Source organism: Dendrobium catenatum, unplaced genomic scaffold (assembly GCF_001605985.2).
Source record: "Dendrobium catenatum unplaced genomic scaffold, ASM160598v2 fragScaff_scaffold_1117, whole genome shotgun sequence".
NCBI lineage: Eukaryota > Viridiplantae > Streptophyta > Magnoliopsida > Asparagales > Orchidaceae > Dendrobium > Dendrobium catenatum.
The window spans coordinates 1917426-1945011 of record NW_021319579.1 but is presented as its reverse complement, the minus strand read 5'-3'; the positions used below and the strand labels follow the sequence as shown (position 1 = coordinate 1945011).

General features: G+C 36.2%; 1 protein-coding gene across 3 annotated transcripts in view; it reads left to right on the top strand.

Annotated features, from left to right (window-relative positions):
• Positions 1 to 27586, top strand: part of LOC110113756 (two pore calcium channel protein 1) — a 64511-nt gene that overhangs the window by 27453 nt on the left and 9472 nt on the right. For all 3 annotated transcript variants that reach the window (XM_028698634.1, XM_020846431.2, XM_020846430.2), the window contains exons 14-19: positions 5823 to 5880; positions 14499 to 14606; positions 15746 to 15809; positions 16470 to 16638; positions 20804 to 20868; positions 20960 to 21050. In XM_028698634.1, coding sequence (XP_028554467.1) covers positions 5823 to 5880; positions 14499 to 14606; positions 15746 to 15809; positions 16470 to 16638; positions 20804 to 20868; positions 20960 to 21050 — 555 coding nt within the window. The remainder of the gene's footprint in view (positions 1 to 5822; positions 5881 to 14498; positions 14607 to 15745; positions 15810 to 16469; positions 16639 to 20803; positions 20869 to 20959; positions 21051 to 27586) is intronic.

The following is a 27586-nucleotide window of genomic DNA, read 5'->3' as shown; positions in this document are numbered from 1 at the left end:
TGGAAAAGGCCTTTAGGACAAGGCCCTTGGACTTAGGTTTTGAGTCTGGATTTTTGGATTTGGTCTGGATTTTGAGCTTGATTGATTGGATTTGAATTATCTAAATCCTTCATGATCATTTAAATGATCATAATTGATTGGATAGGATTGATGTTAGATCAAAGGTATGATATAGGCTGAAGTCTGGATTCTGAACTGGACTGAAATCTGGATTTTGATTAAGGGTTGGATTGAATTGAGATCAGTTTAAATTGGTGTCAGGATTGATTTGAGGTCTGGATTGATCTGGGATCTGGATGGATCCTTAATGACCTCATACAAAAATGAGGTCAACAGCGGGCGGCTGCTAGTAGGCGGGGGTAGCCTTGGCTGGCTCACGGGCAGTTGCATAGGCAGGGCGCAGGCAGCCGCGAGCAGGTGTGCGGGCATCTGGGTAGGTGTGGGTAGTCTCGGGCAGCGCGAGCAGCTCGGGTTTCCGGGTTGACCCACCAACTCGTTGGGTCAACCTGAACTTGATCCGTTTTTCAAACGGGTTGAATCCGGGAACCCAAACACGACCCTTTTTGAAATCGGGTTGGGTTCAACCCGAAATTTATGGGTTGGGTTTTCGTGTTGTGTCAAATATTGATACTCATAATGGGAGGCTTTTTGGGCAAGGAGGGTGGACAATCAAAGGAGGATGGGCAGAGTCATGGGGGGATCTGGTCATATGAGGCGGATGGAAGAAAGGTTGGAGTTATTCCCTCGATACATGAGGGAAACATGGAGGGATCACGACAAATGCTACACTGGAGGAGGAAGAAGTTATTGGGGTGGTGATGATCCTTGGGTGAAAAAGTTGAATATGCGAATACTTGAGGAGAAGAAGAGTGAGAGTTGAAGCTTCTTCCGAGGATAAACAGGTCGACAAAGCGAAACATGTGAATGAAGAGGGCAAATAATTGAGGAGAAGAAGAGTGAGAGTTCAATGAGTGATACACAAGCTTATTCCGAGTATAAACAGATCAATAAAGGGAAAGATGTGAATGAAGAGGGCAAAGAAATAAACTTGCAACGCCAAGCTAATGGTGTTGATCAGGAAATTTATTGTATCAATTTACCTGGAGTAGTGATGCAAGAAAAATTTTGGAAGAGGGCCCCAAATATTTGCAAGCAAAATTAAGACTCTTCCTATAACTTAGAAGATGCACAAATTACTAGAAAAAGATACAAACTACTAAAAGACACAAAAGAACACAAATAAACCACAAATAACTTCACTTTATAATATAAAAGACTTACAAACTTTTGACGACATACAAACGACAAAATAAAGACACAACGACTTTCCTAAACTTGCTTTCTTGAATTGAGAAGAAGGATACAAGTGGGGTGGATTCTTGCGTAGAGAAGGAGGTAAGAAGCCAAGACGAAAAGAAGGAGAAGCTCGCAAGCTTTCCTAGAGGGAAGAAGAAGAGAAGTTGGACAAAGCTCTCAAGCTTTTCCAAAGAAGAAAAACCTCTTAGGTTTTTGTCCCAAAAATCATCATCATCACAAATCTTTTTAAGTCTCAAAACATCTCCTATATATAGGTACAAAAGGGGAGCCAAACATCCACCTAAAACTTCATTTAAAACTAATTAACTAAGGGGAAGAGGAAGGGAAAAAGGCTGTACAAATTCTATCCAAAAATAACTCCCAAAATTCTCACACAGCCCCCAAAATTCTGCACACAGCCCCCCAAAATTCTGCACAGAAAACAGGGAAGAACTCGTGGAATTCCCCCCAAAATAGCCACCAAACAGTATTAAATAAACATATTAGATTTAGGGAAATGAAAGGCCAATAGTGAAATACATCAGCCCCCAAACGGTACAGCAAAATAGAGAAGAAAAGACACGGGAACCAAGCAGCAGCAGTGGAAACCAAGTAGCAGCCATGGGAACCAAACAACAGCCACGGGAACCAAGCAGCAATCACGGGAACCAAGCAGAAACTCCACGGAACCAGGAAGAAAATCCACGGAACCAAGCAGCCAGCCGCAGGAACCAAGTAGTCAGCGGCAGAAACCAAAGGGGTAAGGCACAGAAACCCAGCAGCCATCCACGGGAACCAAAGGGCCAAGCACGGGGAAACCAGCAGCCATCCATGGGAACCAAAGGGCCAAAATCCACCATAATGAGCTTCCACTAAACTTACATAAATGAGCTAAACTTTAGCTCATTATGAGCTAACCAAGAGCTCAAAATTAATGAGCTAGGAAGTGCAATAAATCCCCCAATCATTAAGGTAAACTTTAGCTCAAACATTTATGAGCTAGAACTAATTAAAATTCCAGCATTTTGAGCTAAATACCAAGCAACCAAGGCTTACTCGAGAACACCAGAAGCCCAAGGGTCAAAACAAATTCTCATCTTGTTTTGACCCCCCCTTGTCTACATCAGACTCCCCTACTTGAAAAACTCATATCCCGATAAGTTGTCTTTTGATTTGATCCGAGGAGACGGTGGGAGTGCATCTAACTCTTGAATCTTAGCTTCGAATTTCTTCAGGATTTCTTCTTTTTCTTTCTCGAATTGGTCTTGAAGAAACTTCTTCTTTTTCTCGAATTTCTCATCAAATAAGAACATTAGATATTAGATTTTATACAACTTATTTTTAGCGGATCTGTTGAATCATCTTCTATTGGAATCCACCTGTTTATTGGAAGAGGGACCTCAAGATCTTCTGGCTTGTTTTCTTCCACCACTGGATTACTTGGTTGATTTTGATTTTCCATTTTCTCTAAACACTTAAAAAAAAACAAAGACACAAAAAGAGAGACCTAGGAAGACACAAACCTAGGCTCACAAGACACAACAAACCACGCGACAATCCGAGATTTGCTAACCCGCTCTGATACCAAATTTGATGCAAGCAAAAATTTGGGAGAGGGCCCCAAGCCCCAAAGTTTTGCAAGCAAAATTAAGACTATTCCTATAACTTAGAAGATGCACAAATTACTAGAAAAAGATACAAATACTAAAAGACACAAAAGAACACAAATAAACTACAAATAACTTCACTTTATAATATAAAAGACTTACAAATTTTTGATGACATACAAACGACAAAATAAAGACACAACGACTTTCCTAAACTTGCTTTCTTGGTTTGAGAAGAATGATACAAGTGGGGTGGATTCTTGCATAGAGAAGAAGGAGGTAAGAAGCCAAGACAAAAAGAAGGAGAAGCTCGCAAGCTTTCCTAGGAATTTTTATTGCCTCAGGTAACCTGACGCATCTCTATGTTCGGTATCGCTTCAAATCGCGACATCTGGCTGCTCTATTACCTCTTATATGACCCGACGACAGCCCATATGCTTTAGCACGTTTTTTAAAATATTTCGGGTTGGCCCGTCGTAATGTATATGAAATGGACGGGAAACTAAAAAAAGTACGCGGCTTTTACCTCAGGTATAATAACCTTTTCTATATTAAACATAAGATGTTCTACAGTCTTTACGGTTCATATAATTCTCATATACTTAACGTAAAGAAATCGTGAAGTATTTGAGGAGATGGAAGGATCGAATGAAAGTTTTGCTTTTGAAGACTTCGAAGATTACGAGGAAACTCCGACGTTAAACTTTGATCAAGCTTTTTCTGATCTAATAGTAGTAAGTTATTATCTATATTGTTTGTTTTTTTTACTTTTTTACTGTTTCATTACTGGGTATCAAACGTTGGTTTTAGTATTAACGATCATTATTCAGTATGAAGTTCTTATTAGCTCGGTATTAGGTCAGTATTCATTATTATATATCGGTATACGGTCGGTACTGATTATAATAGCCGAGCTAATAAATAGTAATACGTCGTATTGCCGATCATTCAACCTCGGTATAAGCTTGATTTAATGTCCGGATTGATATTAATCTAACTTTGGTTGTAGTAGTACCGATCATTACTCGGTATGAACTCCTCCTTAGCTCGGTATAAGGTCGGTATTCATTATTCTAGATCGGTATACGGTCGGTACTGATTATAATAGCTCAGTATAAACTCGGTGCACAGTTGTACCGAGCTAATACCGAGATATTTTTTATTGCTTGTTTTTAATGTCCGGATTGATATTTAGATTTAAAGCTAATATGGATGTATGAATATTTCTTATGGTGTTTACAATTCTGAGAATGAATCATATGAAAAATATTACCAGTACGCGCATTCAACTGGATTTAGTGTTCGGAAAGATCATCACCATTTTTGGCCAAATACAAGGAAAATCAAATTAAAGGATTTTGTGTGTTCTAAATCAGGTTTCAAGAAGGAGAATGAGAGTGGTACTATGGTAAAATATCGAAGATCATGTACAAGAACAGGATGTCCAGCCATGGTTAGATTTTCGATGAGTCAAGATGGGGTTTGGGCAGTGAATAAATCTGTAGAAAGTCACAATCACGAACTGGCTAGGCCAAATGATCAACATTTGCTCAGGTCATCTAGGAGCATTAGTGATGATAATGCAGCTGTTTTGAAATCTATGTTAGAAGTAGGGATAAGAACTGTCGATGCATTTACATACCTATCTGATGAAGTTGGAGGTGTGAGTAATCTTGGATTCACGAAACAGGATGCGTACAACTACATCCAAAAAGAAAGAATAGCCAAGATCGAGACTGGAGACACTAATTCACTGATCAAGTTGTTTAAAGAACGGACAATTGATGACAACATGTTTGCTTGGGATGTTGAAACTGATGAAGATGGGTGTTTGTTAATTTTCTTCTGGGTTGATGGTCTTGGCAGAAATGATTATGACTGTTTTGGGGATGTGATTATATTCGATACTAGTTATCGTTTAAATAAATATAACTTAGCTTGTGCCCCAATTGTCGGAGTGAATAATCACTGGCAATTATATTTTGAATGATAGTAGAACATTTTTCCAGTGATTATTCACTCCGACAATTGGATCATGGAATTCCCCCCAAAATTCTGCACAGAAAACAGGGAAGAACTCATGGAATTCCCCCCAAAATAGCCACCAAATAGCATTAAATAAACCTAGTAGATTTAGGGAAATGAAAGGCCAATAGTGAAATACATCAGCCCCCAAACGGTACAACAAAACAGAGAAGAAAAGCCACGGGAACCAAACAGCAGCCGCGGAAACCAAGCAGCAGCCGCGGGAACCAAACAGCAGCCACGGGAACCAAGCAACAATCACGGGAACCAAGCAGAAAATCCATGGAACCAAGTAGCCAGCCGCAAGAACTAAGCAGTCAGCTGCAGAAACCAAAGGGGCAAGGCACAGGAAACCCAGTAGCCATCCACGGGAACCAAAGGACCAAGCACGGGAAAACCAGCAGCCATCCACGGGAACCAAAGGGCCAAAAACTGTGAGGCACATATAAGGATGGATAGAACATAGACATGGTGACATGGCCAATTTTGTAAAATATAAGAGACACTACAACCGAGAATGGTTAATAACCATACGTTCCTGCATATATACATTTTAATATCATATAATCTCTTTGATTACTAAAAGAATACGTTTATACAAGAAATATAGTTTTATTTTACTGTCATATTGGTAAACATAAAACTTAGGAATGTGTCAGGTGATAAGGATATTGAGAAAATGAAAGAGAGGAAAGATGAAAGAGAATATAAATTAATATTGATCTGAGATATAGCCATGTTAGAGTGGCATAAAACGGATTCAATTGATCTCCAGCACGTGTTAATTGTCATGCTCAAGAGCCATTAAAGAATTGCTGAATTTTCTTTTTTTGGCTAAATTGAAAGATAGAGATATCACCATGGTACAATTGAATGGTTTTTTTTTTTTTCCAGCTTGATATAGAGAACAGCTCGGCACAGCAAATCTGGCAAGAAGTCGAGTTTTTCTTTGGTAAGTGGGTGAGAAATGCTATCCTGCTTTGTTATTGTCCTGAGATCATATAATTGCACAATCGTTTCATGTATTTGTGGTCCCACAGTTAATGAGCTCAACAGTTATTTTTCCACCCCATTATGGTTGAGTTCTTGTTTTTTGAGATACTATATTATGATGCCTTGTGGGAATAAGAGGAAAAGAGGCGTCCTTGAATAGCTTTTTTTCATTCAATCAATAATGATCTCAATCTAGCCCTAGGGTTCTCATTTATAATGAAAAGAACCCGAGGATTTCAAGTATAAAGCAACAAGAAAAATATGGAAGTAAAGCTTTGCAAAAGTAAAATAATAAGGTATAAAACAAACTTGAGTAAATAGAAGTAGTAGGGTAGAAAATAAAACCCAGTGAAACAAATCAAAATTGTCATTAAATAGATATGTCTAAATAATCAGGTAAGCATTTAATCAATCAACTCATCTTTAGTGAATATAAGTTTGGATAGACGAATCAAGTATAAGGAACTCTCATCTCGAGAGTAAAGTTGAAGATACTCATCCAGAATGTTGGGACTTGAGATAGATGCATTTTAACTCTTCATGAGTCAACCAGTAGTTGTCTGATGTTGGATGGGCTATCGTCCATCAAACAAATAACATCGCTTAACTAAAGAATCCAAAATAACCTCATTATGTGATAGAATTTGTTCAACATATGAGGCTGGGGCTGGTGGTAAATTGTATCTGGTGCTGCTGGTGAGGATAAGAAAACTCCACTCGCAAAGATACTTGTTTTAAGCTTCAGAGGCTCAAAAGTACTATACATGGCATTAAGTCCTTAGCATTGAAAGTAGGGCTACTATTCATATCAGCAAGCAAATTAATACTATGTGCATTTGATCAAGTTTTCTGAGTGCTTTAGCTAAGGTATCAAGTTTTGCTAAATATGTTGTTCAGGAAACATTTAAGGAGAATTGAAATAACACATAATCAACCATCATTATATTAATGATTTTCCATGAATATCTATCATAATTTTATACTTTTCATTTTGCAAATCAATTTGTGCTTAATATCAAAATATAATTTATGCACATGTGGCAAAATCATAATATGTATGCATGAGTAATGGGTATGAGATCTATACGCTTCGCAGGTTGCTACCTGTGCACCACTTTAAACATTGATTTTTTAGTGGTAGTTTTGATAATTGTTGGAACAAATTCAACCATAGATATGATAATCTCACTTCCCTAAACTATTGCAATTTGATAGTGTAGCAATTTTCATAAATTATGTACAACTTTTATTTGGGCATCTTTCAATGAATGAAAATCAGATGAAAATTTTAGTTGTCATAACAAGATTTAATAATGTTATAGAACTGACTAAACTTGCATCTTGATCAAATACATTTCAAGCCAGAAGGCCATGTTGGATAAAAATTTTCGTATGGAACAACTTGGCTATAGGAGATGCATTAAATATTTCAAAAAAGGGAATAAAATGTGTCTTTTTAGAGAAATTATCAGCTATAGCTAATATGTAATCATGACCATGACCGGCTTGGCAATTGTAATATGAAATCCATGATGTTGTCTTGCCATGTCTTATTAGGCACTAATAGGGGAGAATATAGACTTGAAGTTTACATATCTACTTTTCTTATTGATAAGTTAGACAATGAGTTGCTATTCTATCAGCATCTTTTTTAAGTAGAGGGCCAATATAATCTTTTCTTTTATCCAATAAATAGTATTATCACAACATACACGACAACTAAGCCTCTCACATATAGCTCAAAAATTAATACATAATCTTATTGAAGAAGTAGTGCTGCTAATGTCATGAAGCTTGTACTATAACATATAACTCATTGTTACAAGTGGAATACTTTTGCGTTGAATCATTGAGCTTCTTGAAAAGTAAGCAACGAGTTGATTTTTGTGACTTAGTAAATTGCCATTTCTACACCAGATGCATCATAATATTTTGAATTGGAAGTTTTGGCATGGTGTTCTTTGTTGATCTTCGTATGCACTTCATTATTGAATCCAAGTATGCATGATGAGAATGACGTTCAAATGATGCGATGTCAGTTGCATATCAAGCCCTAATGCCTCGTCAATGGTCAACTTTGTGCGTAATGAGATTTAAAGCACCTAGATTGTACTTACAATCACTCAAACTTTATTAGTTTGTGGAACAGATCACACTGACACATTCATAATGTTGAATTTACCAAAGAAGAGCTGCTTGCGCACGACTCGATCGAAAAATGGTGAAAACAACATTCTATGGGATCAGTGCTGCACAAAAATATCAAATATTATCTGACGGCAAAAAAGATTGTTTTGTTACACTTGAAACATTAAATTTGCCAAGGGAGGACCTCTTGCGATTAATTCAGACGAAGTCATTGGAAAACAATAGATTACAAATACAACTTTGCACAATGTCACTTGAACGAAGATCGTCGAACGTTGTTCGTTCGTGAAACGAATATCGTCATTTTGTCCTGAATGTCACATATACTCGAGGAGAACTAGTAAAATGTGACTCAAGTAACCGTGATTGAAAGCAATAGTCTACGGGCACGACATTTGGTGGTGAAACATACTTTTTCGTTGCACGAAACATCAAAATTATTGGTAACGATACCCATATTTCTTGGGTTATTGCTCAAGTGAAAAAGGTGAAATATACTGGCACGTGAGATGATGGCATGCAAAATGAGTTGCACAGGAAACGAGGAGTTATGCAAGAGGTTGACATATATCTATTATGACTATTTATAGTTAAACTATAATATAAATACAACCTTCCTTATCTCTTATCCTATTCTTATCCTATGCAAAAATCAATTCCTCCTTATATCCTACAATTCAATGCTACAGTTTGTAACACACCGGAAAATCATCTATACACGTTTTTTTTTAAGCCTGGTGGGAGGGAGCCCAGTATAGCGTTTGCGGTGAGGCGAGTAGGTCTTATACAATCTCTTGTAGCGTGATGAGGACAATCCTAAGTATCCATGCACATTCTTTTATACCTATGGTAAAAAAACTGTTCATTTCAAACAGGTAATTAGAAGACCAATACACGCTCTTGTAGGGTGGTGGGATTCATAACCATGGTTGCATGTGTCGCCCGACACCTACCATACACATTTTTTGTATCGTGGTGGGATGGTCCATCACCCTAAAATTCTCCTAAATGAGGGATATGCTGAGAGGATGCTGAATTTTCAGTAAACGTAGGACTTGAATTGAACAAAACTACAGAGGACTTAAATGAACTACAAGGAACAAAAATAAATTAGCAAGGAACTGGACTTTAAATTGACAAATGCACAACCATAATGAAAATACAAGTGTTGGACAATAGTTTGAGTAATCTAAATGTAAATCAACGAACAAGCAAGGGCAATTGGTGTACAAACTCTCAAATGCACACAACTGAGGAACAATGAAATTAAAGCAACTTGTAATATTCAATCAAGTCAATATGCAAGTAAGGGAAAGTGACTCGTAGACTCCACAAGGGAGGAGTCTTTGATGAATACACTGATTTACTATAAAAGCATTAAGCTCATGATGGGTGTGGCCCTCCAAAGCTGACATACCAATCAACATACAAGCATTAAGCTCAGATTGGTGATGAACACAGCTCACTTGGCAGTCAGCATCAATGTACAAATGTACATAGTACAACATGCAACAAATAAAAATATTTACTAGCAATGGTGAAAGACTTATTATATACACAATAGTTTGCATACGAGCGATAACAAGCAACACACAGTGAATGCTCTGGCATCCCTATAATCAATGTTCATCCATTTGCAAACAAATGTGGCAACCTGCTTGCTAGCAATAATGGTAAATAAGCTGCAAGTGTGATGGATCTTTTGTGAACATGAACAAGAAGATTGCAATGAGCGAAACATACTGTCTACTGTCAAAAGAAACGACCTGTGACAAATGCAAGAATCTATGAGCCATTGTAGGAGATTCATCATGAACATGGCGGTTTGTCCACAAGCTAAACTGGTGATTTCTAGATCTCTGTTGACAACCCACAAACAAGTTCAATAAAGTTCGTATAGCACGACATCTTGTCTACAAGAAGCAACAAGCGGCCCCTAGCAAAACGCTACGATTCACCTGGAAGCAAAAGCAGGGAATTAGTAGTAAAAACCGTAGGCCACTGGTAAACTTAGGTAATAGATTTGCAGCGTCTTGCTGTTACACAAGATAAATCAGCCCACTTGCAAATAATAGGTGGAAGGCTCTTGATGCGACGTGTAGCTCATTTGTAATCAGAAGTACAGTACTGCAAGCTAAGTGCTAAAGAAAATGACAACAAGCAGAAGGCAAAACAAGCAAAATCATGCTGCCGAAGAATGGCAAATGAAACCTAACGTGTTGCTAAATAATGCCACCGGATAAACAACATTCTTATAAGCAGATAGGTGTTCACCGATTCTTCAAGAAAGCTCGTGCATCTTTCAAATGATCACTACTTCCCAACAAGAGTTTAGTGCTGCACGACAGCCTACCTACAATAAGCAGCAGACAACACATAGTGCAATCTCATGTCATCGGATCCGTAACATTCGTATAAGCAGACAGAAGACATTCACCAATTCTTCATGAAAGCTCGTGCATCTTTTAAATGATCACTACTTTCTAACAAGAGTTTAGTGCTGCACGTCAACCTACCTAAAATAAGCAACGAGTAATCCATAGCGTAGGGCTATGCCATCGAATCTGCAATACATACAAGTGTACAGAAGGTGTCTACAGGCTTCTAAATAGAATGTTGTAAACACTCAAATGACAATCATTTGCACAACTGATTAGTGTCAAACAATTTAAAATGTTCTCCCACATGCATTGCAATAAGCATAATGTTTCATTCAAGCATGACATCCAACATCACATTGACATGCAAATACATTATACATTACAAAAATATATTAAACTACCACAAAAGGGGTTATGCAAGTATGTAGAAAACACATAAATGCATCCTACAAGTATATAATGCCAATCTTATTCATGCATCATATCAATCATACAAACACAACATTTCATACAAATGCTTTAGGATATAAGTATGATATGTATCATGCAAATCATATCAAGTATACTGATCATTATGCAAATACGAATACCCACATGGGTCTTGATGGGCATTATGTATGTATACATGTGACGTCTGAGGATGTTGTGCGTGTCAAGAAATAAACTTAAATTCGAGCCCGATCCTTATATATGAATAGATATGAGTCAACACGGTTCGAATAATCAAACAAATATATGGTCACGATGTCTATTGACATATTTATTTTATACGTTCATATAAGGCCTTCAAAGCCTATAATAAGAAAAATTCATTAATAAAGACATAAAGTCGATGCCGAACCCGATCCTTTGTTGGCAAGTAAACATAGTCGAAAATATTCGACCAATAAAATTAAATTATTTATATTATATCGATGATGGTCATGTTGACAGAAGATCTCAATCGAAGGGAACCTCAGACATTCAAAATGCCTCTACTTTCTCATAAAATATGTTCAGCTGGCTTTAACGTATTCATGAACGATTTTAATATTTAAAATTGAAATAAAATACCTAAAAACTTAAAGCAAAATACCCATCCATCCTTCGCAATTGTTTGTTGAGGTGGACAAATTTAAAAAATCACTTCGGCTCACAAAGAGCGAATGTCTTGTCGAGAATATCACTAAGATTCATTCTCAAACTGTCTTTTGTCAGTAAGAACGTGGCACGTGTCCTCTAATAAGTAATTTCGTCATCAAATGGAACCAAAGATAAACGGTATGACCGGGACCCTCTGATAGGGTGATTTTTTCACCAAATGACACCATTAAATTGTGATTATGGTCAGAGCCCATATGTTCCCCAATGGCTTCAAATTCTTGAGTAATGAATCAATATGATATGATTAATAGGGCATAAAACCCTCTGTTGGCTAAGGTGGATTCAAAGTTGTCCTTTTAGACAAATATTCACCCTAAGTCTACAAGATGCCCTTAGACAAAGCAACCCATGGTTGTCGATAAGGATCCTTCGGTCATGTTGGGTCGATTACCTTCTCTAACTAAGTAGATTAGTGACAATGATTACTTGGTACGACGAAACTCTGGGATCTTGTTCAGGTTTATCATCATTCCACCCTTCATTCGATTTAAGTATGCGGTGACATAAATTTCAATTTTCAAATACTAAATTCTGTTGCTACTATATGCTAGATACTATGTATTTGTCAGTACTATGTATCTATTCGACGACTAGCCTTAATCGAAGGTTCCCTCTCTTTATTGGGCGAGATAATTAATTATGGGGGCTTGCGTTTATAGGAAACCTGAACTCATATCATAAAGTCCTCGCAAGATGAGGGCAAAATATCTGGGTAATATCTTATTCAAAACCTAATTTGCCTTTTGAAATTTTTCCTCATAACTTACTCATTAAAACTTTCCTCGTTTACCCGAAAAAGAATGGTTGTGGAGAGATCAAGGCTCAAATTTTTGGAGCCCACACTTATGGGATACAATTATAGGAGTGGTGGATCAAAAGGATGAGGTGGATCAGAAGCTGAGATCTTAGCTGGTAGTCCTTTCCACACAGGGTCATAAATCCAGAGGTCGGACTGACTATGCCTCATGTGAGGTGTAGTTTGTAAGTCTCTTACATTCCGTTAAACTTAGGTTTGAGACACTGACCCTTAATAGTCCTCACTTTAATTCTAGGATCTGATGCTGTTGTTGACTTCAGTTGCTTCATATGCCCTCACCTTCTGGGCATTCTCTTCAATATGTGTTGTTGGATTACAAGCCCCAACATTCTTAATTAATTTGTTTAATATAAACAAAAATCTAATGTTAAAATGTAAAGCTCAATATAAAATAGTTTGAGTATCTCTGAGTTGTCTCAGAATCAAGTAATCCTATATTTCATTCATTTGACTTCCAATCTTAGAAATTTGATTTCAAGTTGATTGTTCATCCATTGAAATCACAAAGATAAAATCTTTGAATAAGAATTTCATAAATTTTAAAATGAAAATATTAGCCAATATTTTGATGACTAAAAAAAGAAACCACTTGTGTAATCAAAAGTGTTCTCAAGTAATAAATATTTAAAATATAATTAACCATAGGGACTTGGTCCTATGGGGTATCTATATCTCAGAATAAAATAAACCATATTCAACTAAATATTGAATAAGTGAAGATCTCTATTAAAATTAAAATTGCGAGATTTGTTAGTGAGTCCATAGAGAAATAACATTTTTACCCTTCGGGAAAATATTTTATTTTTTATGTCGTGCTCGATCACAAAATATCTCAATCCGTTGAGGATAACAATTTCTCCCACAATTAATTTTAAATAAGTCGTATCTTGTTCAAATCAATAAATAGGCCTAGGGTTATCGTTGAAGTAGATAGTAAAAAAATGTGTGAGAGATAAATTAGAGATGTTCTTTTACTTCATTTATGAATAAAACAGTTATGTCTCAATTCAGATACATGGGTAAGAAAAACTAATTTAAAGAATTCATTTAGTTCCAATTGTAAGTTCTTGATTGATCACTCATTATAGACTGACAATAAAAAAAAGAAAGCCTTAACTTTGTCAAAAAATTTCAAATTATTGAATATTTTCATCTTCTTTTTTATCTACACTAGTTATTCTATCTTCTTTGGTTAAAATCTAATTGACTGGAAAAGTAAGAAGCAATCATTAGTTACCACATCAAGTGCTAAAGCCAAGTTTCGAGGAATGACCCAAGGAATTTGTGAATTGTTGGGGATCAAAATCATCTTGAGTGACTCAAGAATAAAATGGGAAGATACTATGAGATTATACTGTAATAACAAATCAACCATCAACATTGCTTACAACCCATTCCAGTATCATCAAACCAGACATAGAGAAATCGATCGACACCTTATCACCAGAAAAATTAGAAAGAAAATGGATAGATATATATCTTTGATGTCCATTTAATCAAATAATTTGTTGACATTCAAACTAAAGGACTACCAAGCTCTATGTTCTAGAATATCACCTCCTAATTAGTCATGAAATATATCTACTCAGCAGCTTGAGAAGTGTTTGCAGTTTCTTTCTTGAGGCCAACTTGACAATCCCTGTGATTGCAAGCTCGTGGTCTTCCCTTATGGACAAGGCGGCAATTTGCAGGCTTATAGTGGTAATCACTCAAGATATTGGTGAAATAAATGCTTACAATTTGTAGAATGTCTCCTTTATTTTCATAGATGCAGATATAATTTTATTTTAATAATTGGGTATTATATCCTAGGAATATTGTCATGTAAACACAGTGTAATTAGTTATTTCTTTTGGTAGACATTATCTAGTATAACCTTAAATTCTACTTATAAATCGGAGTACAAGGTTTTCAATAATATACACACATAATTCAAATTATTCTTCATCTTTGCACTTTATTTATATGGCTTGCAAATTTATTTAATTCAAGTATGATTAAAAAAAAAATCTTCATTTTCATTTTCTTCCTCGTTGTCCAGATTTCTACATTACCAATTGTGCTAATAAATTTTTTGCTGTCTAACAGGTTGGATTTATATCGTGGAGGTGGCTTTAAAAGTCTTTACATATGGGTTTAGAACATATTGGATGGAAGGGCAAAACCGTTTTGATTTTGTGATCACATGGATAATAGGTACTGAATAAAAAACTGTTTCTTATTGTCCTTCAGGGAAATCTGGTGGGGACAATTGATTTTATTTCTGCTCCTACTTAAATGTGAATGCTTTGGATTGATTGTTGTTTCTAGTATCCGACACCATTTCTATTGTTATTTTTAAATAACCTCGGTAGGAATTACCTCATTCTGATACTCGACGACAGTGTGAAGGCCTTGTGAATCAAAATAATGGCTGTCTATGCGGGGAATATTACCAGGAAGAAAGGAGAATTATGTTATGCTACTGTACAAACTCGTTATAATTGAAGGATTTTAAATCATAACAAAGAATTATTATTTATCATTCATCATAACATGACATCATACCCTAATAAAAGCTATTTATAGAATAGGTCTAAGATAACGAGTTAACATATTTAAATCACAAATGACTAACATATACCATGAAAAGAAATCACCAGGTGGCTAAAATGAAAGAAAGTGTTTAATAATCATGACAAGTTTATGTCCTCATCAGTTATATTTCATTGGTATAGGCGAGAATCATTTAACCCCTGTTAGTGTCTAGCACTATTTCTCATTGTTATTTGAATTACCTTGACAACAACTGACATTTTAGTTATTCATCTTCTATAAATATATTAATCCCTTTTTCATGCATCACGTGCAGTCACGTGTACACAAGCATGAGCGAAGTTTTGTGATTGGGTAACTGTTTTCATTAGTTTTTTAATTTTCCTTTTCATATCAGATAAAACAATTTGGTAGCTATTTTCATTAGTTTGCTTGTTTTCCTTCTCATTGTATCAGTTTTAATACAACATCATAGAAGTTTTGTACTAGTTCACGTTGAATAAATGATTATTTCAGTGAACTAATATTTGATGATGTAGCCAATTAGGTCTTTCTAGAGTTGTGACGGAACGGTATTTCCCAAGATGATTAGTTATTCGTCTAGTTTTTGTATCTTAGTTGGAAAGTTTTGCAAATTTTTGCTCGCCGTGATGTGAAAGTCTGTGCTTTGAATAAGTGAGAGCTGTTTATCTCCTCAAAATTCTGCTGTGTTCTCTTAGTTAAAATAAGTGCTGGCTTTTTAGTTTTGCATGTTAGAGAAAGTGCAGTTAACTTTGATTTCTCTACATGTGTTTTTTCAGTCATTGGAGAGGCCACGACCTTTTTCTTTTCATCTGAGCTTCCCTTTCTATCAAATGGTGAATGGTGAGATTATTCATTTCAATGACTTCATTCAGTTGCGCTTTTTTTTCTTTTCATTCCTCTAAAGCATACTCACCTTCAACCTGAAATGAATGCAACTGTTCGTAGTTCTTATACCATTAATTTTACTTCTTGGTGTTGTAATTCATTGAAGGTTGCACTTTGTTGAACTGCTTACTGCTTATGTAATAGGCCAATTCTATAGCATATGGTTAAATCAGTTTTACATGTTTTGCAACAACACATAGCTGATGACGTTGTTTTATTTTGTTTTTTATATGTTGTCTATAGTTCATGTCACTGCCAACCCTGGAAAGAATCCGAGAACTATTTCCAGCCATATTTTATACTTGAGCTCCATTCTGCATTTAGAATGAGATGCATTTTGCCCACCCCTTCATATACTGATTTGGATCTTACTGTGCCAAATGAGTTTTGATTTGATATTATTAAGCTACTAAGCTCGAAAATATTTTTTTTTTCTTTTTGTAAAATGAATATAAACAAATTTGCTTCCTTGAAATTTTTGTATTCTCAATTCGTAAAATGGTTCCATAATTGTGAGTCTAGACTCATAATGACATTTAACATGTAGCTCAGAAGCACCTTTTTTTCCTTGTATACAATAAGAGACGGGTTAATTCAGTTCTTTGTTTATGACAGGATTCGCTATCTTCTAATAGGAAGGATGTTGCGCTTGCTAAGGCTCTTGTTGAATGTGCAGCAATACAGAGGATTTGTTGCAACGTTCTTAACTCTTATTCCTAGTTTGATGCCATATCTTGGCATCATTTTTTGTGTGCTTTGTATATATTGCTCTGTTGGCGTACAGGTGATTGATTCTACTCTCGATTAAAACTTTATAATGTAGAAATGAACTTCTAGAAATATCATGCTATTGTAGATCTGAAGAGCATATGTGAGCTTTTTAGAATGACTTATTCTCACATTCTTTCTATCTCTAATCATTAATAAAAGTGAAGCTTTGGTGATTCATGCTATCAATTTGCTTTGTTACAAAAATAAGGTTTATGAATGTGTAATATAAAATCCGCATATTCTGCTTAATAAGATTTGTGTTGAAAATTATTAGTGTAGAATACTGCCTTTGCTTTTTCAGTAGGTAAAATAGATACAATATTTTTAGGTGAAATATATCTAATATTGAAGGAAAAAAATAGGAATATAGTTTAGCATAATCAATAAAAAAGAATTCAAAATTTATTTCACTAGAAAAAATAGTGTTGGCAGTCTGTATATGAAATGCAGGAGGGTGCAAATTGTTGAACCAGGAGACTACATATATAAGGCATGCAGATGAGGATTGTTGAGCTAGAAGATTGTGTGGTTTACTAGCTCTCCATTAAACAGACGAGCAATAGCAAGGTTGGTGGAGCCAACTGGCGTAATTGCAGGGAGAGTATCTAGGCAAGAGTGGCACCAGCTGGCGCTATTGCATGCTGACAATAGCTAGCATTAGCGTGGTTGGCTTCAGGTGGATACCTTGGCGTAGCTTGTCACGATCTGACCTAGAGACTCGAATTAATGAGATGGGACTTGACAATCGGACAGTTAATACAATTTATATAGTTACACATAACAGTAATGGCTAACATTTCACAAAAACAGAAGGTCCACTAACAAATTATTCATTTGTTCATGAACACAAACCAAGTTTTGCATGTTATCATTTGAGCGTCTTCTTTGAAACACAATTTTCTCTTTTAGCCATTTCTACTTATCAGGAGACTTACATGAAAAATTTATTTTAACAATTTGAGTTTATATGATAAACTCAGTTGATAATCACCATTGTAACATAACAATTATATGTATAAAAAAATGCATCATATTCATCTTGTTTTTTTTTTCATTTACATATTTGTGGATATATCAATTCATGTGGTATAAGACTTTATTTTACATCTGTCAAATAATGTAGTCATTTTTCTTTCAATTAACATTCATGCATTTTTCAATTTTCTCATTTATTCTTTTTTCCTTTTCATTTAGTATAGGAGTACCATCTAAGAATTGTACTAGTGAAGGTACAATCATTTTCATTTCCTTTTTCATTTAACGTACACGAGTACGTTGCGTCCCCAACTAGTACCATAAGGGGGTAAACGACTCATATATTTCATGCATGTAGCTTTTCCTTTTATTATTTTCATTTTCATATAAATCATTACTCGTATATATATTACACTATAACTTCAATCATTCAGTCATTCTCAAATTGTTGCATATTTAACCTTTAACTATATCATTCATACAATGATAATTCAATATGACTATAATTCATATTTAAACTTTTTGTTCATTATTTTAGCTATTCATATAATATGAACTAATTGCAATGATTAAAAGGAATTATAATAATATAAAGAAAAGAAATTGTTGACCTTTATATTATGTGCAAATGAGAAAAAAAAATTGTTCTTACCTATTCGGAGGTCTAACGAAGCTGCTTTCACGATGAAATCTTGCGTTATCTACCATTCACATTTCCGACCACGAGCATTGCACGTCGACGCCATCCTTGTTTTGCACGACGCTTCGTGTCCTGCCTCTGTCGTTAAAAATGAGAAGAGAACGAAGCCTTCGGCTTCTTTCATTCTCTCTTCCTCTCGCGACCAACTCGCCTTCTGTACTCAAAGGCTCTCACAATACAGCCCTTCTTTTCCGACCGTCAACTCCAATCGCATATCTAGCCTAGCAGCGACATGTTCCTCCTATATGTTGCTGACACTACCACAAATCGAAGACCGAACTCCAATCGAATTCAACTGCCGAACCTCCTTTCCTCTCTGTCGAAGCCCTAGCTGAAACGCACCTCCTCGGACGCCTCCTTCGACGACTATTCTTTGATGAAACTTACATCCTATAGCCAAGTAGGAGAACTCTAGGAATGCAACATAATACTTCCTTTCAATAAATATAAGCCAACACCAACATAATGAAACTTAGTAGTAAACAGTTATAAGTAAATGATTAGAAAATTATACAAAGAAACAAACTAAAACTTAAAGTTAACTACCCTCATAATAACCTAAAAAGGTCACCTCACATGCAAATCAGGAAAATAGAGAATGGTGCTCAAAGGAAAAATCAAATCAGTGGTTTGCCATAGAAATTATAATCCAGCTCAAGTCGGTGCTCCTCCGACAAATACTAACAAACAGGGCACAACAACACCTTACACTCACAATATTTGGAGAAGAAAGATACAAGTGAAAGGGAAACTGTGGAGAGAAGAAATAGATAGAAGACTGAGTAGAAGAAATAGGTGTATGAAGAAGATAGCTCTCAAGCTAGGAAGAAAACCCTCAGATTTGGATTCGTTTTCACCAACAATGACCTTCCAGCAACAAATCAACCATATTTATAGGAGAAGAAGGCCCAATAGCACACATAGATGTGCCACCCAACTAGCCAATAGAAGCCAATCAATACAACCCCTTTTTGAGAAGATAAAACATTATTCTAGGAATCAACAAGGAGGGAAATGAATGGCCAACAGTAGGGAAATCAAAGCCTGCTTGGAAACTAATAGCCAACCAACATGGGAATCCGAATTTAGCATGGGGAATCAACAACAGGGAATCTGAAATCAACTTGGAAAACCAACAGCCAACGAACAATGAAAGATATGGGCCAAGCCCAATAAGGAAAAAACAACCCAATGATTAAATACTCATTTAGCCACCAAGGAGCAAAGAAACAAATTCAACATAAGTGGAAAGCCAACTGAGAAAAATTACCTAAGAGCATCAAACCCAAGCATGATCTGGGTTGATTTCCATCATAGGGCACATAAAAAAAATATAGTCCAAAATCACATAGCATCCAAAACATAAGAAAATAAAATGCAAAATATAAAATGATAATCCTTGATTGCATCATTCTTCCTGGCCGATCGGAAGTAGCGATGACTATAGGGGCTCGCTCGTTGCGAAGTTAGCCATCCTCATTCCATTCACGCGCTTCTTTCGCCAAGCCCTGTGAATCTAAGGTAAAACCAGGGAAATGAAGGATTTAATTCGCTATGAGATTTAAAATTTTCCTAAATTCTATTTGACAGGCCAACGGGTTAAATCCTGTAAATCCTGCTCATATCCTGTCAAATCTTGTTCAAATCTTGCTCACGTCCCGCTGTTTGACTATTTACTATATTGGGTTGTAATAAGAAAAATAAATTATCATAACTATTCATTTTTCACCAAGCTTCAAGCTAAGCTGGCCAGGCAAGCCCTTCATGATATCTTACTTTTCTCTATGTATTTTTTCTTTTTTCTCTGACAAATCTTGTTCATTACCATTTCTAAATCGTATTATTTGCTTGTTATAAAATTATGCTTAAAAATATAACTTCCTCTTTTTCACCACATTAGGTTTAGTGTAATTGAACTTCATGTAATTGAGCCTTGCGTATTTAATCTTCTTCACAATGCTTTTGGTTGATATTTGTTCTTTGTGCGGCATCAAATATACACCCCAATTACAAGGAAAAAAAAAACAAAACAATATCCTAAGTATCTATGCGTCTTTTTGTGCTATTTATTATATTAGTCATTATTCATAACCAGTGAATTTGTCATCGTTTGAATTACTTAATAGTTGCATCAATATAGGAGTCCTTGCAAAAAAAGCACAAAAATAGATAAATAAAAAATAAATGATTTTCTATGTGCCCATGCCCTTTGTTTATCTGTGGATAAACTAAATATGCACTTTCTCTTTGCTCATTTTCTCACTCCTAATATGATACGGCTTTGAATCCTGATGTCATTTAATTGTATCATCATTGTGATTCCACTGCCACCACATCATCTTTATCCTTCAATGTATAACCTTTTAATTGTTTATGAAAGAAAACTATTTTTTCGCATGAATTATTTGCTTGCTGTAATATTTTGGCAGGAACTAATCAATTTAATTCTTTCCTTCACTTGAGAGTGATATAGTATTAAACTAAATTCTACTTTGATTGATAGCTATTTGGTGGAATTGTAAATGCTGGAAATGCTATACTGGAAACTACTGATCTCTTTCAGGATGAGTATCCTTTTTATTCTGTTTCATTTTTAAACAAAATAAATATGGATAAATCATTCTCTTGGAACATTGGCTGTTCTTCTTAATTGGTTTAGCTATCTGCTTTTCAATTTCAATGATTACGCCAATGGAATGGTTACACTTTTCAATTTGTTAGTCATGGGTAACTGGCAAACGTGGATGCAGGTATGGATTCCAAGTGTAACTTCTTTTTGTTTTTCTTCTTGTTTTTTATTTTTTTTAAATTATGTTATACTTTGTTCTATGATTTATAGCTTTTTTGTCTCATATCAAGTTGATGTAAAAAAATGTAGAAGTACCTCTTTTAAATTAATAAATCTTTTATCTTCCAAGGACAACCATTTAAAGCATAGAGAAGCATGCACTTCAGAAGCGAAACAAATCTTAACTTCATTGTTGAAGCAAAAAATGCTTCAAGAACTTTAGCTATTTATCTTATTGTTCTTTTGTTTGGTTGATTTCTCTCCTTGTTCCTCTTGTTGTAGCTGTAACTGATAACTTTACAGAAGCAGTAAAATAGATTTTGGAGAAGAAGTATTGTAAGTATTCATCATACGTCTCAATACAGAATACAGTAGTGTATATATAGAGTAACCAGTGGAATACAGTAAAGGTTTGTTAGAGTATGGAGTACGATCCTGTTGCATAGGACGTGAGGGAGGAATGTTGGCATGTGCTAGTAACCGTCTGATGGTGGCTGTAGACCTCTTGGTTTGCCTTGCTGTAACATGTCCCGTCAAATTGATGCTGGCAGAGCGGTGATCAGTTTGCCTGAAAGAAGCTTAAACCGAGAGATGGATAAAACTTTGGTGAAGACATCAGCCAGCTGATCCTGAGTACTAATATGATGTACCAGAATATGTTCTTTGTGAATGCAATCCCGAATGAAATGGCAGTCTACTTCGATATGCTTGGTACGGGCATGTAAAACAGGATTATGAGCTAAAGCTATAGCAGACATATTGTCACAATAAACTGTAGTAGGAAGAGCCGGAGCAGCAGAGAAATCAGCAAGTAAACGCCGAAGCCAAATAATTTCAGACGTCGCAACAGCAAGAGCGCGATATTCAGCCTCAGTTGAAGAGCGAGCGACAGTTTGCTACTTTTTAACCTGCCAGGAAATCAAGGACTAGCCTAAGAAATGACAGTTACCGGAGATTGACTTACAATCAGAAGAATCACCAGCCCAATCAGAATCTGTATAGCTATGTAAGGTAAGTGAATCTCGATGCATCGGTAACCCATGATTAAGTGTTCCTTGAATATAACGCGGAAGCCGCTTAAGGAAATCAAAGTGGCTGTTAAGCGGTTTATGCATATGTAGGCAAACCTGCTGAACTGAGAAGGCAATGTCTGGACGAGTAAGTGTCAAGCACTGTAAGGAGACCGCCAATTGTCGGTAGAGTGCAGGATTTGCAAATTCACCAGAATTTGTATTGGACAGCAGCTTTTTAGGAGAGATGGGAGTAGAAACAGGCTTACAATTATGCATACCTGCTCTAAGTAGAATAGTTTGAGCATATTGAGCTTGATTTAAGTGAACACCATATGCTGTTTGATTCACTTGAATGCCAAAATGAGAGAGTGAACCAAGATTCCACATAGAGAACTTACTGTGAAGAGCAGTAAGGAGACGATTTATTGTAGGCTGATCATTACCAGTTAATAGAATATTGTCTACATATATAAGAATGTAGAGAAACATAGAATCAGAATGATAGGTAAGCAGTGACAGGTCAGCCATACTGAACTTAAATCCAAACTGCTGTAAATGTTTTGACAAGGTGGCATACCATTGGCGAGGAGACTGTTTGAAGCCGTAGATAGCTTTCTTGAGCCGGCACACATGAAGTGGATGAAGAACACTGAAATCGGGAGGTTGTTTCATAAAAACAGTCCGTTAAATGCCCATGAAGAATAGCATTAGATATATCCAAATGAAGAACCGGCCACTGGTGATGAAGTGCCACAAGAATAAACACCCGCATAGTAGGCATTTTTGCAACTGGACTAAACGTCTCATGATAATCAAAGCCGTGTTCTTGATTAAAGCCTTGAGCTACAAGGCGAGCTTTGTAGCGGACAATAGAACCATCCGAGTTTAATTTAGTACGATAAACCCATTTGCAACCAAGAACATTTTGTTTAGGAGATGCTGTAACTAGATCCCAGGTACCTTGGGATTGAAGAGCCTGAAATTCCTATGACATTGCCCGACGCCAATGATCAAGTTTGGAAGCTTGAAGATAAGATGTAGGATCACTGGATGGTAAATCATGAAATAGATTAAAAATCTGTTTGGGTTTCGTAATACCACTTTTCAATCTTGTCACCATGGGATGAGACGAAACACCAGCTGGCTGAATAGTTGTAGTGGGAGAAGACTCCAAGAGCACTGGTGATGAAACAATCATAGAATCACTTCTGTTTACTGGAATTGGTGGATGATAGACTGATTTGGACAAGGCTGGTGGAGTAGAAGAGAATGCTTTAGGTAAGGCAGAGGCTGGAACAAGTATAAGTGGAGGAGGAAAGTGAGTTTCAAGTGAAACAGAGGGAACAACATATAATTGAGGAACAACATATAATTGAGGAAAGGGATAAACATATTCATTAAAAACAACATGACGAGAAGTAAAGACTGTATGAGTAAAGGGATCAAAACAATGATAACCTTTTTTGATTTATAGGATAACCAAGGAAAACACATGGACAAGACATAGGAGAAAGTTTATTGGAGCTGTAGGGACGAAGCCAAGGATAACGAAGACATCCGAACACACGAATGTGATCATATGTGGGAGCTTTATTATAGAGAAGCTCATATGGGGAAAGAGATTGAGTATTTGATGAAGGAGAAGATTTATAAGATACACTATGGTAACTAAAGCATCAACCCAAAAGGTTTGAGGTAAATGAGCTTCAATAAGAATTGAACGTAACATTTCAACAATGTGACGATGTTTACGTTCAGCAACTCCATTTTGAGGAGTATAAGGACAAGTGAATTGATGAAGAATGCCACAATTTCGGAGAAAAGTAGTGAAAACCGTGTTAACGTACTCACCACCACCATCGGTTCTTAATATTTTTATGGAGGCACTAAATTGGCATTCAATCATCTTTTTAAACTCAATAAATTTGGAGAAAGCATCTGATTTCTTCAGCAAAGGATAAACCCACATAAAGCGAGTAAAATCATCTATAAATGAAATGTAATAACGAAAGCCAGACTTGGAAGGCAACGGGGCTGGACCCTAAACATCCGAATGGATGATATGAAAACGAGTATTACATTGAGATATAGATCTAGGAAATGGCAATCGGTGGCTTTTTGCTAACTGACATGCATTAAATGAAACAGAATTGGAAATACAAATAACAGAAGTAGTTCTAGCTAAATGAGATAGCGTGGAAGCTGACGGATGGCCCAAACGGCGATGCTAAAGATCCGGAACAGCTTGGACGGAGAGGAGCGCGAGATGACCAGTAGACGACATAGTGGTTTTCTGAATGCAAAGAGGATAAAGTCCGTTAATATACGGACCTTGAAGAAGAGGCTGCTAAGTCTTTTGATCCTTAATGATGTAACCAGTAGACGAAAAAGACACATCACACGAATTATCAAGGGTAAGACGATGAACTGAAAGTAGGTTAAAGGAAAGATTTGGAACATGGTGAAGTTTAGAAAGTTGCAGAGTACTTGCAGGGGTCGGAAGAAGCCCGTTACCGGTATTTTGGATAGGAAGTTGTTGTCCATTTCCCATGATGACTTGACTGGAGCCAGTATAAGGTTGAGAGGCTTGAATGTAGCTAGGATCCGACGTGAGATGAGAAGAGGCTCCACTATCCAGGTACCAGTCAGGCGAATTGAGAGCAGTATCCGGCGTGAACAGAGTAGATGACTGGTCTGTGTTGTATTGAGTGTCATGGCGGTACCAACACTTGATAGCCGAATGTCCCAATTTGCCACATATTTGACAGGTTATAGAAAGCCTTGTGGTTCGTCCACCACGAGGTGAAGAAGCAGATGGTTGTGGATTTTTGGAACCGGAGGAAGATCGTCCACGAAATGAATTTGAGCGTCCGCGACCCTGCGCTCTTTGTGCAACAAGTACGACAGATTGTCCTGTCAACTGAAGAGAGTTGAGATCACGGGTAACCTCATGGGCCAAGTTGAGTTCCTCACTACACAACAAGGTGTAGAGATCGGCCAACGACAATGGTTGGAGATTTGTTCTAATTGCAGTTTTAAAGGCCTGATACGACGCTGGAAGACCATTTAAGGTTATGATGGATAATATCCTCAGAATCAATAGGAGCACCAGCTACCGCAAGAGAATCCACTTTGGATTTAATTGTGAGAAGATACTGAGCCATAGTTTGATCTTTCATAGTGCAATGATATAATTCATTTTTCAGCTGACTGATTCTGGAACGGGTTGATGACTGAAGCCTCCGAGCAATGGTTGTCTAAATATCCGCACAGTGATCCAACGACAATACATACGGAAGCAGTGGTGATGAAATGACAAAGTATAATGTAGCCGCTATGTTTTGATCGATCAAAACCCAGGTAGCGTACTGAGGATTAAGAGTAGATAAGCCAACAGCATTGAAAATATTTTTAGCGGGACAAAGAGACGAACCATCTAAGAACCCTTCAAAGCCATTTGCACGAAAAAGTTTAAGAACTTGAGATCTCCAGGTGGGTTGATTCTCAGCAGTCAGTGGAGTTGCAACAATGTTCTTGACATTTGCCATCAAGAATTTAAGTTGCGCAGGAATCGGAGTGCTGTCTATTTGTGAGATAGAGTTGCCGGATGTAGCCGATTCAAGAGACGACGATACAGTGGAAGAACTCATGATCAAACAGAGAAGGAAAGAGAGAGAGCAGAAAGACTTAAAGAAAAACTTGCTCGATACCATGATAACTTTACAGAAGCAGTAAAACAGAGTTTGGAGAAGAAGTATTGTAAGTATTCATCATACGTCTCAATACAGAATACAGTAGTGTATATATAGAGTAACTAGTGGAATACAGCAAATGTTTGTTAGAGTATGGAGTACGGTCCTGTTGCATAGCACGTGAGGGAGGAATGTTGACATGTGCTAGTAACCGTCTGATGGTGGCTGTAGACCTCTCGGTTTGCCTTGCTGTAACAGTAACTATCTTATTTAGCTGTCATAGGAACACCTTTACTTGCTCTTCAGTTATACTTGCTTTTCTCCCTATGAGTTTTGTGCTTTTCATATCTTACTATAGTTCTCTTTAATTAAGTTGTAAATAACCTGAAAGTAAACCAGATGAGAACTTACTAATTCTCTGTCTGGTTCATGTTTGAATTGATTTTCTTATGTGCTTTTTTTTTAATCTTTTCTTGTAGAAATGATGTTTCTCCTCTTGTAGAAATGATGTTTCTCTGCCCAGTTTAGGATCTAGCTTTTATTTTTACTTGACATTTTTTTAATTTGTTAGTACTCCTTGTTATTATCATTAGTCTTTGTGATTTGCCTTAATAGTGTAGCTTTGCATTTATCTGTACTTAATCTAGCTTTATAAAGCATTTGGCGTTGAATTTTTAGAAATTGCTCCATCATGAGTAAATAAATATAAATAACCTATTAATAGAGTTTTTCCAATTAACTAAAGCATTGTTTCCAGATGCTTTTGTTGAAATAATTTTAAATCTGTGGCCAAATCATTTCCATGTACTTCAACCCGGCATCTCATGAACCATATCCTTTCATCTATAACAATCCGACTATATGTCGATATCAGCTTTTCATCTATAACAATTCAATAATTCGTGAACATCAGCTTTCCATCTGCAGCAATCAAACAATCTAGGGACATCAGCTTCCATTTCTATTTTGTAATTAATTTTGGATTCTAGAATTAAAGATTGATTTTTCATATTTATTTTTTTCCTTGATAATTATTTTTCTACCATTTATGTTTCATTCCTTGATAGTTATTTCTCTGCCTATTTATGTGTAATATCTCATCTTATTTTTTAACACAACAATATATTAAAATTCAGTCATGCAATCTTCATTTGCTACCCTCCTCTCTTCTCATTCTAATTTTCAAGGGCTTTGCACTTTGAAGCACACAAATATCCTTAGGTTCACTTTGCCCATTGAGATGACAGTGCTCATCCAATCCAAACTTAAGTTTGATGTTGATGCCATGATTGATTAGATATTTTTCTACTTTATTTAGAGATTTTTATTTTGGGAATATTTAGAACTATTTCTTTTTTTTTAATCTTATTAGGATTTATTTCTTGTCTTATTTCTGGTTACTTTTTTGTTTGTAATCCAAGGGTTTCTTTCATTATGAATGGTAAAGCTTGCCTGAGATATTATCTCTTAGCTATTGGCAGCTGTGCTTCTCGATGTTCTATTGATGGGGACATCAGCAGCGATTTCAACACATGAGATGCCGGAGATCGACGACCACGATCATGATCTGTATTTTCATCATTTTATGTAGTAGTTTATTTTTATTTTACGTTTTACCGTTTTTGCCCTCATGGGTATTTGGTAGCTATTGTAGCCCAAGGGGCATTTTAGTCTTTTGCTTCTTTGTCATTTTGAGGCATATTTATAAGGCCCTTTTCTCATGTAATAGTTAGTTTTATGAAATGAAAATTTGCCACTTATGTTCTCTTTGTGAGTTCACCCTCCTCGATCTC